The sequence below is a fragment of the Suncus etruscus genome, chromosome 11 (assembly GCF_024139225.1).
Source record: "Suncus etruscus isolate mSunEtr1 chromosome 11, mSunEtr1.pri.cur, whole genome shotgun sequence".
Taxonomy (NCBI): Eukaryota; Metazoa; Chordata; class Mammalia; order Eulipotyphla; family Soricidae; genus Suncus; species Suncus etruscus.
In genome coordinates, this window is record NC_064858.1 from 93416007 (window position 1) to 93439482 (window position 23476).

The following is a 23476-nucleotide window of genomic DNA, read 5'->3' on the forward strand; positions in this document are numbered from 1 at the left end:
AGCCCGCTGGCGGTGGCGGCGGCGGGGCCGAGACCGGGCGGTAAGTGAGCGAGCGGAGGGAGGGAGCGAGCGAGAGCGAGCGGAGGAGCCCAGCCCCGAGGCCGGCGCGGGACCCCCGCCTCGGCGCGCTGCTTTCTCCCGCGGGGGCGACCCGCGCTGCTGAGTCAGCGCGGGGCGGCGCGGGCGGACTCTCTCCCTCCGGGGCGTCCGGAGCCGCGAGGACCGTCGAGCCGGCAGCCCGGGGCCCTCCCGGGGTTCGCTAGCCTCGTTGGGCCCCCCCCTGGGCCGCTCGGGGCTGACCGACTTCCGCCCCCGGCCGGCCCTTTAAAAGGGACCGAGGCTTTATTTGCCCTCCGACTTTTAAGCCCTTTAAAACATAAAGGGACTGAGGTTTTATTTATTTGCCCTCCGACTTTTAAAGCCCTTTAAAAAGGGACCGGGGGTTTTTGTTTATTTGCCCTCCGACTTTTAAGCCCTTTAACGAGGAACCGGGGTTTCATTTCTTTGCCCTCCGACTTTTAAGCCCTTTAAAAAGGAACCGGGGTTTTGTTTATTGCCCTCCGACTTTTAACCACAGGGTTCCTGGACCTGCCACAGAGGCTGCTAGGTGGGGTTTTTGGGGGACCCGTTGGAAGAGACTTTTTCCAACCCTCGTTGCTACTGGAAACTTCCATCGTCTTAGAGCCGCTTGCAGAGAGCAGATGATGATGATGATGATGATGATGATGATGATGATGATGATGATGATGATGATGATGATGATGATGATGATGAGGGCTTGTAGGGCTCGCGCCTGGCTTGACACTTGTCCCACCAGGGTTCCATCCCACCCCCACCCCGAACTCAGCATCCCATATGGTGCCCACACAGACACACAGCACCATCGGTTGTGATTTCTCAATGCAGAGCCTGGAAGTAACCGCTGAACCTTTTCTGGTGTGGCCCAAAGCCCTCCCTCCTCACCCCCCCCCAAAAAAAGTGTCATTTCTTTACACATCAGATCCAGTTTTTGACTACCGCTTGCCACTGAATGGGTTTGATTTCAGTGATGTTATATATAAATATATATATAAGCATATATATGTTATATATAAATTGCTATATATAGCTCTTTCTTTAGCTATTTAACCCGAGCAGCCGACACATGTGTATTTCTTCGTGACCATTCCCTTTTTTTGCGAAAAAGAAACTTGTGTGTGGGGTAACTTCAAATAGATTGCTATCATAAAGCAGGGGGGCCTTATCATCTGAATTAGATTAGTGGTACATCTTTAAAGATAAAAAATTAATGCGACTTAGACCCCAGTCCTTCTTTATGCCCCAATATTACTTGGAATATACATATGTTTGGGGATTATTTTGGGGTTTTCTTGGGGCCACACCCGACCGCACTCAGGAGTTAGTCCTGGCTCTGAGCTCAGAAATGTCTCCTGGCAGGCTCAGGGGACCATATGGGATGCCCGAGATGGAACTCAGGTCCTTTCCAATTGACTGTGTGCAAGGCAAACCGCCATACTGCTTTGCCCCTTACTTGGAATGTTATCAGCCATTCAATCACGCGTTATTTAGTGTGTTCAGATTTATATAGGGTTTTTTTTTTATTTGGTTTTTGAGGTTACAGGTTTTCAAATCTCACATGCAACACAAGTGTTCTTTCTGAGCTATGACCCTGGTTCCAAGACTTTTGGGGGACTTTATAAAAATTGAGCATAAGGTACAGAGGATTTCCAAATAATCTCTGTCCTGCACAACACGGGTAGAAATTGTTTTTAGTTATTGTTGCCATGCCATAGCAACAGTAATTTTTCGCTTTTGTTGTATTTTACTTATTTCTTTTTAAAAACACTAATTTCTTCCTTTTTTTTTGGTTTTTGGGCCATACCCAGTAATGCTCAGGGGTTACTCCTGGCTATGCACTCAGAAGTCGCTCCTGGCTTGGGGGACCATATGGGACGCCGGGGGATCGAACTGCGGTCCGTCCTAGGCTAGCGCTGGCAAGGCAGATACCTTACCTCTAGCGCCACCGCACAGAAACACTAATTTCTTATTGACTAACTTTCAAAACATTTGAAAGTAAATGACGAATACCAGTATAATGACATATACTAAATTAGAAGTAAAATAGATTTCTCTTTTAGTTTGTAACAAATAAATTCATTTTAATATCAGTGTTATTGGTGAGGTTTTTTTCACAGCATATGCAGCATTTAGTCTTAAATATAGCTAGAAACTTGGGTTCTTATATTGGATTTATACTACAGTTTAATTGTTAATTATTAATCTGGTGGTCCAACTTGAGATTAAAAATAGTATTTGTTTCTTAAGCAATCAAATTTTTGCCTTTTCTCTTAGTGTGACGAGTGTCGCCTGATCAAATCGAGATGCAGAGCACTTCCAATCATCTGTGGCTTTTATCTGATATTTTGGGTCAAGGAGCGACTGCAAATGTCTTTCGTGGAAGACATAAGGTTGGTACAAAGAAAACAATTATTTTCTTTGTTTTGTTTTTGTTGTTATTTTACTGTGCATATACCCTTGGAAGACATACGCTTGTACTCAAATGGGAGACTTGGTGGGTTTGTCCGAAGAGCATACCTGTGTTGCAATTATTTGAGTACCAGCACATGTCAGTCACTTATTATTATTATCCCCCCGATGATGGCACTGTGGAAAAAATAGGTTGGTTGAAACGATGGTTAAGAAATTTTAAGGATGAATCATTTTTTGTTTGTTTTTCGTATTGGGAGACCAAAAGCACCAAAAGACATACCATTACCACTCGGGTACTTCTGGCTCTTTGCTCAGAAGCCACCCCTGGCGGGCTCGGGGAACCATAGAGGATGCTGGGGATTGAACCTGGGTTGGCTGCGTGCAAGGCAAATAAATGCCTTACCTGCTATGCACTCTGGCCTACACCTTCCCACCCCACTACTTTAGGGGTTGACCTTTTGAGTCTTTTCCCAACCTCAACTTCCCTGACTGAGTGGCAGATATCTGACTGTGGCAGATAGAGTTAGGTGAGAAAATATCTTTGTAGGGGCTAAATCTAAGATACTATTCCAAGGCTTCTTGCCTCGTAAAAGAGGACCTGGGAGGAAAAGGAGAGCGAGCCCTGGTTGAAAAGACTATCTGTATATATCCTGGTAAGAGAGCCTCCAAATTCATTAATAGAAGTGAGGATGGAATAAAAGGACTTGAGGCATTTGAGAACCAGAAAATATTTTATCAGAGTTTATATGGAGGGACAGAATTAGAATAACTTGAAATAAAAAATTAAAGGGTGTTTAAGTTTCTGTTCTGAGAAAGAAGATAAAAAAAATGGAGTAAAAGAATTCTTTTTTTTTTTTTTTTGGTTTTTGGTTTTTGGGCCACACCTGGCAGTGCTCAGGGGTTACTCCTGGCTGTCTGCTCAGAAATAGCTCCTGGCAGGCATGGGGGACCATATGGGACACCGGGATTCGAACCAACCACCTTTGGTCCTGGATCGGCTGCTTGCAAGGCAAACGCTGCTGTGCTATCTCTCCGGGCCCTGTAAATTCATTTTAAGCACAGTAAGCATTTTTGTAGAGAGCAGTTCCTTCATATATTTCGGTATCTTTGAGATTGGTCGTCAGTTATGTCAGTGACACTGAGATATGTATTCATGGAGGACTGTTTCCTCCAGGGAGAGATTATGACTATGAATAGCTTTTGTGGTTTATAGAGAATGAATCAGTATCATATGCACAGCTTTTAGGTTTTTTTTCCATCTGACTCTAGAATTGTTTTTATCTTTGATCAGAACTCATTATGGTTTCTGTGTCCTTTATCAAGTTTGTTGTGTACCTTAGGCATTCCTGTCCTGGGAATTTGTGTTTTGTGCCAAGATTAAAAAAAAGAAAGTGACAGCACAGGATTTAGCACTGAAAACATCTAACCTTCTGTATCCCAAGTTAATTGAACACATTTCAGAATCATTGGAAATATGTCATATATTGTGGTCCACAAAAAGTCTTGAGTTTAATATAAATGTATCATTCAGGAGATCCATATATTAGAAATGGCTGGACCAATAGCACAGAGGAAGGGCGTTTGCCTTGCACACACTAGCCTAGGACAGACCGTGGTTCGATCCCCCACTGTCCCATATGGTCCCCCAAGCCAAGAGTAACGCCTGGTCACCAGGTGTGGCCCAAAAACCAAAACCAAAAACAAAAAAAGAAAGAAAGAAAAGAAATGGCTAAAGTGGCAGGTACTTGGCTGTGAGAGAGATTAGGTAAGGCACTAGCAAATATTTCAGATATTTTTTGTCCTCCATGTAGCTAGCTGTTCAAGATTCTTTATGCAAGTGCTTATACAGAGTAAGCACTCTGTTTACTTTTATCCCTCCCCTCCTCACTTCCCTTCATTGTTGTGAAATTATGGATCGAGTTCTTGCCAAACCATGGTGCTGACTGGAATTTCCACATCAAGTTCTGATGCTTGCACACTCAATTCCAGTACTTACCCAGGTTTGCTCTCTTTCACTTGATCTTTTGCACAGCAGAGTAAGCAAGTACTCTAAATGTTTGTTGAATGAAGGGATAAATGTATGCGTGTGGATAAATTAGTCTATCCTAAGACAACCTCGTTTTTCTTCAAAGTAAACAAGTATATGAATGAATTATAGCTTGAAAGCCTAAAATTAGATTCTAAGAGGCATAGGCGTTGACTTAAAAGATTGCTAAGGAGCCAGAAAGATAATATACAGGAGAGAAGGCATTGCCATTGATTCCAGCTGAAATTCCCTATACCACATACATATCCCAAACCCTGCTAGTAGTAATCCCTAATCCCTGAACATAGCCAAGTGTTGCCCAAAATTTAAAGAAAAAGAAAAATAAGTTGCTAAGATTCAGTTTAGTATTCAATCCCTAACAGACTTCTCAGAGATACTTTTGAGAAATCCTTCGTGACATCAACTTCAAGGGTTTAGGATTACACACGAAAAATTATGCTTGTCCTTGTGCGAGAATTCTTAATCATGGTGTTAGCTAAACCCTTGATTTTACTGCTTAGAATAATCAGACCCCAAGGCTACTATTTGTTATTCAAAGGGTATAACTTGCTCAGCCTGTGTTTTATTTCAGTTGCCTTTAGCTACTAATGTAACTGGGTAATGAGGTGCATGAGAACTGAGGTGAAGTTACAGGCAGAGCTGTACAAAGGGTACATTGCTTTGCCAGGTATATGTAAACACACACACACATAGATTTAAAAATGCTATTTCTATGTGCTTTGACTAAGGCATAGTGAGTGAAAAGTCATTGGGCAGTTGAATAAATGGAAAATGGTTCATTCAAATATCTCCGGGTGTAATTCAATCTATATAAAAATTCAGAAAATATGGCAGAGATCACAGCAGCTATTACAAAATGTATTATTTCTCCTGTATTTTTTATTTACTTTAAAGAACATGCATTACATAGTTTGACTGTAATGCATTTGTTCCCAGATAAGTGAGAACAAAGTTATTAAAGAAGAAAAAGGAAGAGAAAAAAGAAAAAATTAAATTTGACAAGCAAATTTATGAAAATTTTTGTATCTCTAATGAGGTACAGTGGTACATTGGCAGAAGTTTTAGTGAGCTCTTGTTGCTAATAGACCATTCTGTTAATTTCCCTTGTTTCCAGACAACAAGTGACCTCAGCTACATATTGACATCTAAATCGATGTGTTCCTAGGGGATGACAGAATCAAACAAATGAAGTTGTCTGGGAATTTAAAGTACAATTCTGATGTAGCTTTTGTGAGGCATGTTCTCAGTTGCAAGGACTTCCAGAAATAAAAGAATGCAGGGCAGAGGGGAGTGCCTGCACTCACTGCAAAAAAAAGACCTGATGACATCAACCCAAATATTGGCTTACTTGGAGTTTAGTCAGATTGGTGTCTGCAGAGAATTAAGGAGTGGTGAGGCAGGGCTATAGGCAAGCAGTGATTATGGGTTCTGGATTTGGGGTGGGGTAGTGTGTGTGTGTGTGTGTGTCTGTCTGTCTGTCTGTCATGTCTCTGTCTCTGTCTCTCACTTTCTCTCAAGTCAATTCATAGGCCTTTTAGAATTCTAATTTTAGGCTTTCAAGCTATAATTCATATACACTTGTTTACTTTGAAGAAAAACGAGGTTGTCTTAGGATAGTCTAATTCAGTGGTCCTCAAACTATGGCCCGCAGGCCACATATTGTATTTGTATCTGTTTTGTTTCTTCATTGCAAAATAAGATAAATGCAGCGTGCATAAGAATTCGTTCATAAGTTTTGTTTTTACTATAGTCAGACCCTCCAATGGTTGAGGGACAGTGAACTGGCCCCCTGTTTAAAAAGTTTGAGGACCCCTGGTCTAATTTATCCACATGCATACATTTATCCCTTCATTCAACAAACATTTAGAGTACTTGCTTACTTTGCTGTGCAAAGATCAAGTGAAAGAGAACAAACCTGGCTAAGTACTGGGATTGAGTGTGCAAGCATCCGAACTTGATGTGAAAATTCCAGTCAGCACCATGGTTTGGCATGAACTCGATCCATAATTTCACAACACTGAAGGGAAGGGGAGGAGGTGAGGGATAAAAGTAAACAGAGTGCTTATCATCTCAGATGGTCCCCCAAGCACTGCCAGGCACGATTCCTCAGTTCACAACCAGTAGTAACCCCTGAGTACCACTGGGTATGGTTGGAAAAAAAAAGTTGCTTGCATGAATTCACTTGTTGTTTTGTTTTGTTTGTTTGTGTTTCCTACCTCTGATCTGAGAGTCTGTGCCTCCCTCTCACTTGTGTAGTATTGAGATATTTGGGAAGAACCATTCCTGGCAGTGTTGAGGGGCCAGGAAGTGTCAGGGATCAAACCTAAGGCTTCAGGACCAGAGAGAGAGATTATAGCAGGTAGAAAAAAAAGTACCTGCTTACCTTAACTTGCACATGACTGTTCTGGGTTTGATTCCTGGCTTCCAGTATGGTTTCACAGGAGTGATTCCTGAGTACAGGGTCAGAAGTAAGCCCTAAGTACATACCACCAGGTATAACCCAAAAACAATAAAGAAAAAGGGAGGAAAGAAGAAAAAGAACCACCTATATGAGTAACGAGTAGCCTAGGGGTTAAAAGGGGGGGATATGGGATGCATGCTGGGAACGGGTGGAGAGAGGACAATATTGGTGGTGGGATTCACTATCACTATGTACCTAAAATATTACTGTGAAAGATTTGTAATCGGGCCCGGAGAGATAGCACAGCGGCGTTTGCCTTGCAAGCAGCCGATCCAGGACCAAAGGTGGTTGGTTCGAATCCTGGTGTCCCATATGGTCCCCCGTGCCTGCCAGGAGCTATTTCTGAGCAGATAGCCAGGAGGAACCCCTGAGCAACGCCGGGTGTGGCCCAAAAACCAAAAAAAAAAAAAACAAAAAAAAAAAAAAAAGAAAGATTTGTAATCTACTTTTTGATTTAAAAAAAAATTTTTTTTTTAAAAAGAAAAGATTACTCTGGTCTCTGCATGCAAATCTTGTGTCCCTTTTTGGACCGTTGAGTCTTCTCCCTAGCTCAGTTGTACTTGGGGCAAAAAGAAAATATAGTGTGTGCTAATTCAGGTCTGATGTTTACTTGAGTGCAGATGGGTGTGCCAAAATAAACAATTAAACCCTTCTGTAATCTTTGTGAGTTTCACTTTTTTGTTTGTTTGTTTCTGAGTCACACCTGGCAGCGCTCAGGGGTTATTCTATGCTCAGAAATCTCTCCTTGCAGGATGGGGGGTGACAGGGGGCACCTTGTGGGAGTGAGTCTAAGGCAAAAGCCCTACCACCAGCCCTGAGTTTCACTTTCTATTTCTTATCTAAAACGTACTTTCAGCTTACATAGTGATAGCACGGCTGCAGGGTGGGATTCTGGGTGGACCTTGATTCTGTTCCCAGAATCCCATGATTCCCCGAGCCTGCCAAAAGTGATTTCTGAGTGCAGAGCCAGTAGTAATTTCTGTGCGCAGCTGACTGTGGCTCAAAAACCAAAAGAAGAAAAAATAAATAAAATAAAGTACAACGTACTTTCATGTTTGGTATAATTGTGGTTCTTCTGACACTTAAAATGACCCTGCCAGGTATACTAGATGGACTTTTGTTTTTTACTGAAGTAAAATAGTTCCTTTAGAAACTACATAGACAAATGTGAAGGGAGAGAAAGAGCAATGCAAGTTGAGTAAGAAAGTTCAGAAGATGGGCTTCTTCAGAAGCGAAAAATGCAGAGTACACTATTAATTGGTCAAAATGTGGGTGGATCTCCGGTGCACATCAGTAGACTTTTTATATGTACTATATAGGAAAATGATCTATGTTCCAACACATGCAGTTTAAAAGAAATAATGAGCAGTTGATTGACTTTATTTTCAAGTCAAGTCATGGTATAACTTTACTTACATTACTTTTACATTTACTTACATTAACTTTACTTCTAAGATAGTGGAAGGTTCTATACCCTATCTTCTTTTTTTTTTTTTTTTTTTTTTTTTGTGGTTTTTGGGTCACACCCGGCAGTGCTCAGGGGTTATTCCTGGCTCCAGGCTCAGAAATTGCTCCTGGCAGGCACGGGAGGACCATATATGGGACGCCGGGATTCGAACCGATGACCTCCTGCATGAGAGGCAAACGCCTTACCTCCATGCTATCTCTCCGGCCCATACCCTATCTTCTTAAACCCCATATAAAGTTTCATGACCTTTTAAAACTCTTAAAATAATTTTTATGGTTTATTAACAATAAATGCTTTTCTATACAAACCTGTATTTTATACCTTTATACCCAGGGCCATGTTAAAGTTTTTCAGTTGAGAGGCCAGAGCGATAGCACTATGGCTGACTTAGGTTCAATCCCCAGCATCCTGTATGGTTCCACGAGCCTGCCAGGAGTAATTTCTGAGTGCAGAGCCAAGGTATGGCCACTGGGTATGGCCCCAAAACAAGAAGTTTCTCAGATGAGATTCTGCAGAGTGGTTACGACACTTGGCCTTGAGCACAGCTCACCCAGATTTAATTGCCAGCATCCCATATGGTCCCCTAAAGCTTGCTAGTAGTGATCCCCAAGCATAGAGCAAGGTTGCACATCTTGTGGTACAACCCAGAAACAAAAAATACTCTCAGACAGATAAATGTTGCAAGTGGGAAAAGTTTAAAAAGTATTATTTTATAAGAAAGACTGATTTCTATAGCAAATTCTACTGACACATTTTTGTAAAATAAATATTTCTTCTTTTTCAGAAAACCGGTGACTTATTTGCTATTAAAGTTTTTAATAACATAAGTTTCCTTCGTCCGGTGGATGTTCAAATGAGAGAATTTGAAGTCTTAAAGAAACTCAATCACAAAAATATTGTCAAATTATTTGCTATTGAAGAGGAGGTAAGTAGTCAAGCTTTAATCTTATTAAGTAATTGTAAACCATAATCTGATAATGATATCAAAACAATATGTGGGGTTCTTTGGGTCATTCACTGTACTGCTCAGGGACTATTTCTGGCTCTCTGCTCAAGGGTCACTCCTGATGGTTCCCCAAGAACCATGTCTGTGCTGAGGATCAAACAGTGTTAACTATGTGCAAGGCAAATGTCTTAGCCCTTATTCTACCTCTCCAGCCCACTACATATTTATTTATTATTTTGTGAAGAGGGGCCACATCCAGCTGTGGTCAGGAATCACTCCTGGCAGAGACTTGCCAAGGTTCAAACTTGGGTCAGCTGCATGTAAAGTTACTCCGTAATCCCACAGGGAAAGGGTAAGCGGGTCTGGAGCAGGGTTGCCAGGGATCTTTCCACCAAGTGGAGCAAGAGAGAGAGGCCCCAAGACTTCAGTATTTATTGGGAAATTAAGACCACCCCCATGGGCAGAGGGTGGGGGTGGGGGACTGTGATAAAGAAACTTTCTAGATATTTTTCCTGCCCAGGTGGGTCTTTGACATGTAAAAGAGGAAGCCATAATTGTTAGGGTGAGGGCCAAGACAGCCAAAATAGTTTGAGTGAATGTGATTAACCCATTAGTTAACCCATTAGTGCCCTTTCCTCAGTACTCTCCAGATGCCTATACATGTTTTCATTTAATCAGGAAGATTAGCAGTCAGGTTCTTGACTAGATATAACAGTGGAAATTGAGTACCAAGGAATCACAAAGAAGTTATTAAAGGGTCTGGGAAATAGAGTACAAAGCTTTAGTTTAGGGCACAAATGGTTAATCTGGTTTAGATCCATAGAAACATCAGGTCCCGAATACCACAACATTTTTTCTTGAATATCCTGAGTACTGCTGGGGTGACCCTCATAACCCATGTCACTGAAGGGCCACATTCTCAGGACCATGCATTAAAACACCAGGCAGATTATCCTAGAATCTCCAGTGACCCTTGGGCCCTCTGAGCATTATATGGGAGACTCACCTCAATAAAAGGAAAAAATAAGAATATTTTATGGGGGGGCCAAAAATATATATATTGTGGGGTTTTTTTTGGAGGGGGCACACCCAGCGCCACTCAGATTACTCCTGGCTCTTCTTAGAAATCACTCCTGGCAGGCTGGGGGACCATGAGTGCTGGGAATTGAACCTGGATCGACCGAGTACGAGGCAATCACCCTACCACTATGCTATCTCTCTGGCCCCTTTATACTGTATTTTTAATTTAAAACTAAGTGCAGTTGTCAGTCATTAAAAGAAAGAAGGAGAAAGCCTAACAATTCTCTTACAAAGAGCTTTGCAAGAGAATAAGAAATTCAGGTATTCAGAGGTAGTGTATGAAGATAGATTCTGAGCCAAGAACCCATAAAAGATAGGCTCTGGTCCAGGCAAAAATACTAGTGTCATTAGGAAAATTACTATAAATAATGGAAATAGAACTGGAGCAATAGTACAGTGAACCAGAAGTAAACCCTGAGCTCTGCTGGGTTTGCAACACCTCCAAATACAAAAGAAAGAAAGGAAATAGAAATCTATTTTAATCTTTTTGGACATGGGCAATCACACCTTTGGAAAATAATTTGGTAATTTATGCCACTGATATAAATTATAAACTACTTATTACTAAGGAGTAATCAGAAATATTTGCTTCAGTTTTATACACAGAGATGTTCATTGCCACCTTGTGTATAGTAAAGAATGGTAAAATTAGTTAGAATGAGTGATAGAGGCTCACCAGACTGAGGTTAAGAAAGAATATTCTTCCAGACAGCTGGTCTTCTCAAAACTTGACAACGATTGCAAAGGATTTTGGTGAATTACACAAAAATGGTCCTCATAAGTCTGTTCATTTAGACATAGACTACAAATTCAGGAGACCCTAGGGCTGCCGTTGCTTCAAATCAGGTAGCTGCACCTTTGGAGATGCATAGAAAGAAATAAATTGAAGTGTACTAGAAGATTTTAAAGTAGAATCTTTGTGCTTAGGAACACTTTATTCTCCTGGCCCTGATGAATAGCAATTTGCATCCAACATTGCTATCTTTGGATATTCACTTAGGTCTTCGTTATCCAAAAGTTTTTTTTGTTGGTTTTTTTTTTTTGGTTTTTGGGTCACACCTGGCCGCCGCTCAGGGGTTACTCCTGGCTCTGCACTCAGAAGTTGCTCCTGGCAGGCACAGGGGACCATAAGGGATGCCAGGATTTTAACCACTGTCTGTTCGAATAAGCTGCTTGCAAGGCAAATGCCTTACCGCTGTGCTGTCTCTTCAGATTTTTATTGATTCTTTTTTTTTTTTTAATTTTTTTATTTTTAATTATGAGAACAAAGATGCAAAGAAAGAGGACAAGGTCAAGTTACAGTGGAAGGACAATCACCCATAACATAATTCTCAGAAGAAGTCCCCTTGCTGATATCTTAACTTTGAACTTTCAGCCAAAGAACATTAAGATAAATAAAACAGAATACATGTACAATTACTTTGTCCCTCAAGTCCCCAGATTGTAGCACATTATAATATTTCTTAACAGCACACAAGGCAATCTAAAGCCATAAAACTTACGTAACTCCTTAAACATTAGAGGCATAGTATTTTTTACATTTCCATGTACATGCATATTAACTTAAGTTAACCTCAAATTTTAAGTGTTTTTTTTTTTTAAGGATTAGAGTCAAAGGAGCACAGTAAAAAACGGTGTTAGAGTGGCAATTGTTGTTTGTATAGGCCCACCAAAATATGAGGGGCATGAAAAGGAATAACCTTGGCCTAAATACAGAGACCCTAACCCTGAAGTTTCCTGGCATAAGACCAACTCTAGGCTCCAGGCAAGCTAGAGCGTCCAATCCATTGGTTCCTAAATGCACACTCCCTGTATGGCTGATCTTTAGCCTCTCCCTGCTGAACTAATCTGCCTCCCTGTCTGAGCTCATACCTCGGTTTCAGTTTCCTCCAGAAGTGAAACTGATACGCATTTTCTAAAACCCCTGTGTATATTGCATTGTTCCACTATTTTATGGTCAAACCCTGGCAAAGAAAGACAACATCGTCAGAACATACCGAAGTCCTAGGAATCACTTGCCGTAATCTGTCTAGGATAAACACCAGAATTATCTTTGGGTAAAGAGAATTCTTTATTAGGCTACATATTCTGTATACTTCACATCACTCACTCATTCTATTCATAGTATGCTTATATATTATGTGAACAAATCATTATAAAAACGTCTATGCAATGTAATCTTAATAAATACAAAATATAAGGGGCCGAGCATTTGGTTCTATTCCTGAGCACCGCTGGGTGTGGCCCAAAACCCAAAAAATATATAAATGCAGGATATGATACAAATGGTGTTATATGTTATTATCTGAACAGAAATCAAAATACTGACATAATTAGCTCTATGTTGTATAATAATGAATATTCCCCAAATTTACTACAACTAACATTATTAAAAAAACAGTAGGTATTGTTTTTTTGTTTTTTTCCTTTGGTCTTTGGGTCACACCCGGCAGTGCTCAGGGGTTACTCCTGGCTTTACGCTCAGAAATCGCTCCTGGCAGGCTCAGAGGACCATATGGAATGGCAGGATTCGAACCACCATCCTTACCTTCATGCTATCTCTCCGGTCCAAAAGAAAGTACTTTATGAGAAAATTTCAAATATTTCAAGAGAGTTGTTAAAACCTCTAATGTCCTAAATGTAGTAGTTAATAGTATCTAGTAGTACCTAGTAGTTAATAGTAGAAGCAAAAGGGGCTAGAGCGATAGCACAGTGGATAGGGTGTTTGCCTTGCATGTGGCCAATCCGGGTTTGATCCCTAGCATCCCATCTGGTCCCCTAAGCCTGCCAGAAGCGATTTCTGAGACAGCCAGGAGTAACCCCTGAGCACCGCTGGGTGTGGCCCAAAACACAAAATTAAAAAAAGAAGAGAAACTACAGATAATTTTAGCAAATCGACTGTAACATTATAAAATTGAATTCTAGTTCAGATATTGTCAGTTTTTACTGTGGTTTGTTTATCTTCAAAAAGAAACCCAATGGTGTATGAGAAATTTCAAAAATGTTTATTTTTACTTGTGTGTATAGTCAACAAGAGTCCTAGAGAAAGAAATTGAAAATGGCTTCATCATATAGCAAACACTACATTTAAATTAATTAGATAGTATAGAATAAAATTTAAACTTTAAATTTTAAGTCTCAGTGATTTATTTTTTCCAGACAACAACAAGACATAAGGTCCTTATTATGGAATTTTGTCCATGTGGAAGTTTATATACTGTGTTAGAAGAGCCATCTAATGCCTATGGATTACCGGAATCTGAATTTTTAATTGTTTTGCGAGATGTGGGTATGTTTATTTATGATCTTAAATATATGTATATACAATTTGATGACATAAGAAAGTTTAAAAATCAAAATCTAGCAGTAAAAAACAGACCTTTTAAAGTGATATGCATGATACCCTTTCAGTAACAGCATGGCAAGCCATAGTGCAGAGTGGGATGGGGAGAAAGGAAAAATATCTTCCATAGAGGCATTCTGCTGGAGTGGAGAAGGGCAGGAGGAAAACTAGGGCATTAGTGCTGGTGAAAGGATGGATGCTGGGACATTGTATGACTGAAACTCAATCATGAACGCTTCAACTGAAATACAGTGATTCAATTGAAAAAATGGGCCTTTAGTGCTTTTTTTGTTTTGTTGTTTTTTTTATGTAGTGCTTTTTTGGTATGATACCTAAAGATAGGTATAAAAGAGATAAAATACAGTAAATTAGGTATGATTAACATTAAAAGCTCTAGTTATTTCAAGGGACATCAAGAAAGTGTAAAAAGCCCCATAGAATGAGAGAAAACCAGACAAAAGCAATAGTACAGCTGGTAGGGCCCTGCCTTGCACGCAGCCTACTGGATTCAATTTCTGGCATCCCATATGGTCCCCCAAGCACCACCAGGAGTAATTTCTTTTTTTCCTTTTTTTTTTTGTTTTGTTTTGTTTTTGGGTCACACCGGGAGAGGTCACTCCTGGCTCCATGCTCAGAAATAGCTTCTGGCAGTCACAGGGGACCATATGGGATGCCGGGATTCGAACCAATGACCTTCTGCATGAAAGGCAAATGCCTTACCTCCATGCTATCTCTCCAGCCCCAAATAGATATTTTAATACCTTATATTGGTTTTTATTTAAAATGATTTTGAGCCTATTTATGGATAGCGTGCTTAAATAAATATAAAAAAATTATATCAATGAATTTGACATGTATGCATATGCACTGCATTATGATTATCATTGTTTTATTTTTATCGTTAAAGTGGGTGGAATGAATCATCTGCGAGAGAATGGCATAGTGCACCGTGATATCAAGCCAGGAAATATTATGCGTGTTATAGGGGAAGATGGACAATCTGTATACAAACTCACAGATTTTGGTGCAGCTAGAGAATTAGAAGACGATGAGCAGTTCGTTTCTCTATATGGCACAGAAGAGTATTTGGTAAGTCATGCATTGCTAATTGCTTTATTTATTTGAAATATTGCAGATATGGGTAATTGGTAAGAAAGTTCGCTATACACAGCGGCGTTTGCCTTGCAAGCAGCTGATCCAGGACCAAAGGTGGTTGGTTCGAATCCCGGTGTCCCATATGGTCCCCCATGCCTGCCAGGAGCTATTTTTGAGCAGACAGCCAGAAGTAACCCCTGAGCACCGCCGGGTGTGACCCAAAAACCAAAAAAAAAAAAAAAAAAGAAAGTTCGCTATAAAATGTCCTTTGTAACCCTTTTTTTTGCCTTTTGGGCCACACCCAGCCACGCTAAGGTTACTCCTGGCTCTGTGCTCAGAAATGAATCCTGGTAGGCTCAGGGGACCATATGAAATGATAGGGATTGAACCCAGGTTGGCCATGTGTAAGGCAAATGCCCTACTCACTGTGCTATCGATCCAGCCCCTCCTTTATAACTTTTATGGCATAAAATTTTTTTGGAGGAGGTGGTTTGGGCACACCTGGCAATGGTCAAGGGATACTTCTGGCTTGCACTCAGGAATCAGTCTTGGAGTTCAGGCGACTATATGTTTTTTGGTGGGGAGGGGAGGGTGGCACCTGGCAGTGTGGGCCTGATTCTAGCTCTGAATTCAGGGATCACTCTTGTGATACTCACAAGATCGTATGTGATACCAGTGGCAACTTCCTGCTGAAAAATAGTCCTGCTTTTTGTTTCTATTGCCACTACTCCCACCCCCAGTGCCAGTAATTGTACCTAGCACCTCATATGGCAAGGCAAATGCCTTTCTGCTAAATTATATCCCCAGTCCTAGACTTCCATTAAGAAACAACTTTCCTGCAGTCTTAACCTTCATTAGCTCGCTCTTATTCCTTTAGGCCACAACTCAGTACCACTACAGTACTTAAGGCATTGTTTTGGTTGGATTATATTTGGTGGGGGGTTGAGGGCACACCTGGCAGTGCTCAGAGCTTACTCCTGGCTCAGGGATCATTTCTGGTGGAGCTGGGGATCAAATCAAGGTCAGCAGTTTACAAGGCAAGATTTCCAGCCCATACTATCTCTCCAGTCCCCCAAATCCATCCATTCTTTATCCCCTTTGGGAGGTGGTAGGTTGGGTAAGGTAAAGACAGGAAGATGTTTGTACCACACTCCCGTTCTACTCTCAACGTAGTTCTTGGGGGTGATTCCTGGTGGTACTTAGAGGACCATGCAGTACTGGAGGCTTGAACCTGATACAGGGCTCTTGATACAGGGATGTAATCTATTCCTTTTAGTCATTTCCCATCCCAGAGTACTTTCTTGGTTCTTCTAAGTTGACATAGAAGTTCCATAATAGTAAATGATATCAGGAGGCTAAGCAAGCAAAATTCCTGGTTCTTTGCAGACCTGAAAGTCCACTGGAAGGTCTAGATTTGTAAGCTCCAAGCTATATGATCATTGCAACTGTAGTGTAGGGCCCTTCATATTGATAGTTTCAATTCTGTTTAATCTCACTCTGCAGTGATCACAAGAGTGATCACTAGAGCTCCAGAGAACCCAGTCAGGCTAGTCTTCTAAATTTGTTTATTGGTTTGTTTGTTTGTTTGTTTGTTTCTGGGCCACACCCAGCAACACTCAGGGCTTATTACTAGCTCTGCATTCAGAAAAGAGTAATGGGATGCCAGAGACCCAACCTGAATCGGTTGTGTGAAGGCAAGTGTCTTATCTTCTGTTCTCTCTCTCTCTCTCTCTCTCTCTCTCTCTCTCTCTCTCTCTCTCTCTCTCTCTTTCTCGCTCTCTCGCTCTCTCGCTCCCTACTCCTCTGCCTTAATTCTAAGAAGTGTAACATGTCAGGCTTTATGTATTGCTCTGGTGGGTTGCATTTGAGGAATGAGGGGGAAAAATTAATGCTGCCTGATAGATTCTGGTACTATAGATAGATCTATACTATTTACTAGGATAGATAATATAGTATAGATAGATAGTATAGGATAGATCTACTACTACTTTCTTGAAGATAAAAACTAAAAGGAACTGGTGCCAGAGAAATAGTACAGTCAGTGGCCAGAACACTTGCCTCACATGTGGCTGACCTAGCTTCAATCCCTGCGTCCCAGTGTGATACCCCAAGCCCTGCCAGGAAGGAATGATCTTTGAGACAGAGCCAGGAGTAAGCCCTAAGCACTGCCAAGTGTGACCAAAAAACAAAGTCAATAGAAACTGATTTTGGTGAGAAGACCAAAAATCTGTTTTATATGTCAAGTTGTGGTCTTTCTTTTTATTTTTTATTTATTTATTTATTTATTTATTTATTTATTTATTTATTTATTTATTGGCATTCAATGGCTCAAGAGATAATTTAGGGAGTTATGGGCCTATAGATGAGAACCAAAGAGATGGTTCTTGGTCTCTGTGCATCACTGGGTGTGGTCCCTATGAAAAAAAGTAAAACAAGCAATAAATAATAAATCATTTAGATGATATTTAATGTTATAGACTTGAGTGGAAGATGAATGAAGCCGTGATAAGTATGAAAAGCTGATTAGACATTTTGCTGTGGTAAAGAAGAGAATTGGAAGAAGCAGAGATCTGGTTGATAGGTAGGAGTTGTGAAGTTAATTTAAGGGCTTTACACGTAACTTTCCTTTCTTACTCTCTTTGTTGTGGTGACAGGAAATCACATAGTTACGCTTGTTGAGGGATCACATACTTTGGCTATGGTCCTCTTGCTCACTTTGTTGTGGTGTTCACCTCACGGGGATTTACACTCTTTTTTTTTTTTTTTTTTTTTTTCTTTTTTTTTTTTTGTTTTTGGGCCACACCCGGCATTGCTCAGGGGTTACTCCTGGCTGTCTGCTCAGAAATAGCTCCTGGCAGGCACGGGGGACCATATGGGACACCGGGATTCGAACCAACCACCTTTGGTCCTGGATCGGCTGCTTGCAAGGCAAACGCCACTGTGCTATCTCTCCGGGCCCGGATTTACACTCTTTTTTTTTTTTTGTTTTTGTTTTTGTTTTTGGGCCACACCCGGCGCTGCTCAGGGGTTACTCCTGGCTGTCTGCTCAGAAATAGCTCCTGGCAGGCACGGGGGACCATATGGGACACCGGGATTCGAACCAACCACCTTTGGTCCTGGATCGGCTGCTTGCAAGGCAAACGCCGCTGTGCTATCTCTCCGGGCCCCGGATTTACACTCTTGATTGCAGAGATTGTGCCTTTGAGGATGACACAGGAGTTCAACAACATTGCTACTGGGATCACACTCAGCCTTTGGGTGGAGCTTCTCCCATTGAGCCACATTCCTGATAGGTTTTATTGGTTTTGGTTGGGGGTGTTGCATTAGTTATTGGGCTGTTGCTCAGGGTTACTCCTGGAACAGTACTTAGGGTCCGCTACCAGCGATGCTATTTGTTTGAATAGACCAGGTATGCACTTTAGCTCTTTGAATCATCTCTCCAGCCCTTGGAGTTTTTTCTCTTTTTTTGTTACTTTATCTTTTTTGATAGGGATAGGGTTGCTCAGGAGATTGTCTGGATTAGGCCATATTAGCAGTGTTTAGGGGACAATGGTGCCAAGGATTAAATTGGGGTTGTAGGGGTGAGAGACCCAGGGTTAAATCCCCAGTATCCCAAGTACTGCCAGGTAGGAGTGTAGAGCCAGGAGTAACCCCTGAGCATGAGAGAGAGAGGCAGAGAGGCAGAGAGACATAGAGATAGAGAGGAGAGAGAGAATCCCTGAGCACGAAAGAGAAGAGAAGAGAAGAGAAGAGAAGAGAAGAGAAGAGAAGAGAAGAGAAGAGAAGAGAAGAGAAGAGAAGAGAAAAGGAGAGAGAGCTTTCTTTCTGCATGACTGCCCACAGGCCCCTCTCTAACACTCCTGAATTTAGCATGCCAGTGCCCTTGTGCTGGTTACTCAGAGGACAAAACCATGGGGGCACTTGGCATAGACACACTTTAGTACACCAAAAAATATATATATATATCCTTTGTCTTCAGGACAGTAGTCAGACTAGAAACCTTTTTTTTTAATTACTTAATTGAATCACTGTGAGATACATAGTAACAAAGTTATTCATGACTGAGTTTCAGTCATATAGTATACAATACCCTTTACCAGTGCACATTTCCAGCCACCCATGTCTCCAGTTTCCCTTCCATCCTCCGGCTTTCCCTCTCCCTTGCCTGCTTCATCTCTCGCCCTCTCCCTCCCCCTTTCCTTCTCCTTCTCCTTCCCTCTACCCCCCCTTTTTTCTTCCTTTTAGACACTATGGTTTGCAATATTGTTACTGAAGAGGTATCTACCATGTATTTCACTATCTCCTTTCAGCACCCAGTTAATTGTCCAGGGTGATCATTTGGATTTTGGGCCACACCCGGTGACACTCAGGTTACTCCTGGCTTGGGGGACCACATGAGACGCCAGGGATCAAACCAAGATTCGTCCAGGGTCAGCCACATGCAAGGCAAACGCCTTACTGCCGCGCTACAGCTCTGACCCCGGGTGATCATTTCTAACTATCATTGTCATAGCTCTGCTTTAACTGCACTCTCCTGGTAATTGTGGCAAGCTTCCTACCATGGACAAGTCCTCCTGGCCCTTGTTTCTATTGTCTTTGGATATTAATACCGTATTATCTTTTTTTTTTTTATATACCCCACAAATGAGTATAATCATTCTATGTCTATCCCTCTCTGACTCATTTTGCTCAGCATAATGCTCTTCATATCAATCCATGTATAAGCAAATTTCATAACTTTATTTTTCTTGACATTTGTGTAGTATTCTATTATGTTGATGTACCATAGTTTCTTTATCCACTCATCTGTTCTCAGGCACTTGGGCTACCGAAACCTTTTTTTGACTGTCAAGCAGCATATAAATGGGAAAGAGGGTGATATTTCTTTGCTTTTAATGCCCCTGAAAATGTTGTCCTAGAAAAGGGAAAAGCAAGCCTATGGGCTAAAGAAAAGGGCAGTTTTGCTGAAGTAATGACGAGTAGCAAGGGGCCAGGAGGAAATGGGATATACGAAAGGTGACGACGTCTCTAGGGGGGCACTCTCTGTAGGGCTTTCTGGCAACTTGATTGCTGCTTTGGACCTGCAGTCCTTTCTGTCTCTAGGAAGAGAGACACAGGTGATGAGATGTTTGCCTTATGTGTTGTTCAATCCCAACCACATATGGTCTCCCAAGCACAAAGCCAGAAGTAACCCCAGAGCACCGCTGGGTATGAGGATTAAAAATTATAAGAACGTTGGGTTTTTAGTGAAGACAGTACTGTGGGTAAGGCACTTTTTTTTTTGCACGCGATCGACCCAAGTTCAGTCTCGGTATTGGAGTGCTCATATGGTCCTCTGAGCACTCCAGGTGTCATTCCTGAGTGCAGAGCCAGGAGTAATTCCTGAGCATCACAGGTTGTGACCCAAAATAAAAAGAAAACAAACGGGGGTTGGCCACATACAAGGCAGAAGCACCCTAATGCCTATGCTATCCCTCCTACCCCTGGGTTTTTTCTTTTCGATGATAGTAATGAATATAAGCTAGATGCAGTGGTCTTTATGGTAGAGAAGTGGGAATGATGCATAAAACAAAAGCATAATTGCAGGACCTGGTTTCTGAAGTTGATGCAGTGATGGATGAGCACAGTGGAAAAGCTGCCTTTGCTAGAATCAGTGCTACTGTAACTGGAAGGTAGGTCTGTAAAGTAGACTCAGATGAAATTTGGTGAATGGCATAGTTGCTCTTAGCTTGCTTCTGTTTTGTTTCTGAAGCATAAAGTGAAGTGATCAGTATGCAAAAGTAGAGGGTGATGGTTAAAGTTTAGAAGCGAGGACAAAAGAGCTCGAAAACAGTCTTTGTAGATTGGGAAAGTAGAGCTATTTTTAAAAAATACCTCAGTGTTGTTGAAACTTTTTTGTAATGCATGATAACTCATACAAGCTAGTCATTTTTATTTTTATTTTTTACAGCATCCTGACATGTATGAGAGAGCAGTACTAAGGAAAGACCATCAGAAGAAATATGGAGCAACTGTTGATCTTTGGAGTATTGGGGTAACATTTTACCATGCAGCTACTGGATCACTGCCATTTAGACCATTTGAAGGGCCACGTAGAAATAAGGAAGTGATGTAAGTGAATTTTCCTCCTAAAATTAGAAATAGTTTTAAACATTTGTCTTTTTGTAATCACATTAGTGATATGCATTAATAAAAATTATTTTAGCCATTGTTTCTGCTATTTTCAGTTATTTTGGTTTTTGGTTTTTGGGTCACACCCAGCAGCGCTCAGGGGTTACTCCTGGCTCTGCGCTCAGAAATCGATCCTGGCAGGCTCAGGGGGGACCATATGGGATGCCAGATTCGAACCACCGACCTTCTGCATGAAAGGCAAACGCCCCACCTCCATGCTATCTCTCTAGCCCCAGTTATTTTTTTATTTGAATGCAGCCTTGTTAAAACATATAGACTTTCGTAATGTATTTAAATGTCTCACACAAAGCAGTAATGATATCCAATGTTGGTCCATCATTAAAAATATACTTCTGGGACCAGAGAGATAGTACAGAGGTGAGGTGCTTGCCTGTCATACCAGAGCCAGCCCTGGTTTGATACTTGGCACTGCATATGGTTGCCCCAAGTATTTCCAGGGGTCACTCCTGAACCCAGAGCCTAGAGCAGTCCCTATGCATTGCCAGATGTAATTCCAAAACAAAAATAAATTGTTCTCTATATTTTGTTTCTATATAATATTATTTTTTTGTGTCCTTCCCCCCCCCATATAACTGAAGAAAATAGTTACCAGATATAAAAGAAATACAATATTTGTCCTAAAGTGATTTCTTTTATTTTTTTAAATGTTAGCTATCATTGATATCAAGCATTGTATTATGTAACTTAAATTTTGCTAAGGGATGGGCAGGAGAGATAGCATGAGGTAGGGCATTTGCCTCGCATGCAGAAGGAAGGTTCGAATCCCGGCATTCCATATGGTCCCTTGAGCCTGCCAAGAGCGATTTCTGAGCGTAGAGTCAGGAGGAACCCCTGAGCGTTGCCGGGTGTGTAGGTTTGATTTAGAGATGGAATGCATTTTGCTAATAGATTATATTCATTGGTAAATGAATAACTTAGAAAATGATTACTTTGTATAAAATCACTGGTTAGGGGCAATGGAAATGGCTCAGGGGCATTAAGGCACTTGGTTTTTACTCTGAAAATTTTGGTTCAATCTCTGGCACAATATGTATCCTACTAAATCCTACAGGGCATGATTCCTGAGCACAGACCCAGGGATCCTTGAGCACAGCCAGATGTGTGGCTCAAAAACAAAAAAATAACCAAGGGACCGAACAGATAGCGCAGTGGTAGGGCATTTGTCTTGCATGCAGCCGACCCAGGAGGGACCTGGTTCCATTCCCAGCATCCCATATGGGCCCCCAGCCTGCTAGGGGTGCCTGCCAGGGGTGGCTTCTGAGCACAGAGCCAGGAGTGACTCCTGAGCACCACTGGATGTGGCCCAAAAACTAATCAATCAATAAATAAAGTTAAAAAAAAAATAACCAAGGGACCAGAACAGTAGTACAGTGAGTAAGGCACTTGCCTTGCATGAGGCCAACCCAGGCTTAATCTCTGGCATTCCAAATGGTTTCCTATGCACACCAATAGTAATTTTTAAGTGCAGAGCCAGTTACTCAGGAGTAACTCCTGAGCACTACCGGGTATCAACCAAAAAAGGAAAAAAAAAATCACTCCTTAGTTATAAACCAAAGAATGGAGGCCAGAAGTAAACCCTGAATGCTCCTGGATGTGGCCCAGAAACCAAAACAAAATAGTAACAAAATAAAATTCACCTGTGGAATTCACCACACATCTTTTTGGGTTTTGTTGGTTTTTGTTTCTTTATTTTGTTTTGGGGCCACACCCGACAATGCTCAGGGGTTACTCCTGGTTCTGCACTCAGAAATCATTCCTGACAAGCTCCGGTGACCATATGGGATACCGGGGATCCAACCTGGATCTGTCCCGAATTGGCTTTGTACAAGGCAAATGCCCTACCACTGTACTGTCACTTCAACCCCCATCTTTTTATTAAAAAAAAAAATAATAGAGTGAATGGGGCCTGAGTGACAGCACAGCTCAGGAGGGCATTTCCCTTGCACTCAGATGACCCATGTTCAATCCCCAGCATTTCATATCGTACCCCGACCCTGCCAGAAGTAATTTCTGAATACAGAGCTAGAAGTAACCTGAGTGCTATCTGGTGTGGCCAAAAAACAAACAAGTGAATAACCCAGCTAGTGGCAAACTGCTTATCCAAATACACATAAAACTATGAGCTTGTGTCTGTAGAGATAGTACAGAAATTAAAGCTCTTGTCTTGCATACTGCCAACCTCAGTTCAATTCCAGTATCACAAAGGCCAAGCATGATCTCTGCGCCACTGCCTGCCAAGTGTATTGAAAAAAAAAAAAAAGGAAAACAAATAATCTATATTTAAAGGAAAGCTCATCTTCCTTTGAGAAATAAAAGCAGTTTCACTGATAGGGTAACTGTTGCTAAACTTGAAT

General features: G+C 41.4%; 1 protein-coding gene across 2 annotated transcripts in view; it reads left to right on the forward strand.

The window, feature by feature from the left end:
• Positions 1-23476, forward strand: part of TBK1 (TANK binding kinase 1) — a 52544-nt gene continuing 29068 nt past the window's right edge. Inside the window, exons 1-6 of one of the 2 annotated variants that reach the window (XM_049782743.1) lie at positions 1-40; positions 2353-2468; positions 9251-9391; positions 13652-13781; positions 14743-14924; positions 20881-21041. In XM_049782743.1, the coding sequence (XP_049638700.1) occupies positions 2382-2468; positions 9251-9391; positions 13652-13781; positions 14743-14924; positions 20881-21041 (701 nt within the window). In that variant the 5' untranslated portion in view covers positions 1-40; positions 2353-2381. Of the gene's footprint in view, positions 41-2352; positions 2469-9250; positions 9392-13651; positions 13782-14742; positions 14925-20880; positions 21042-23476 lie in introns of those variants that run through there. The other variant, XM_049782744.1, reaches the window with a different exon arrangement.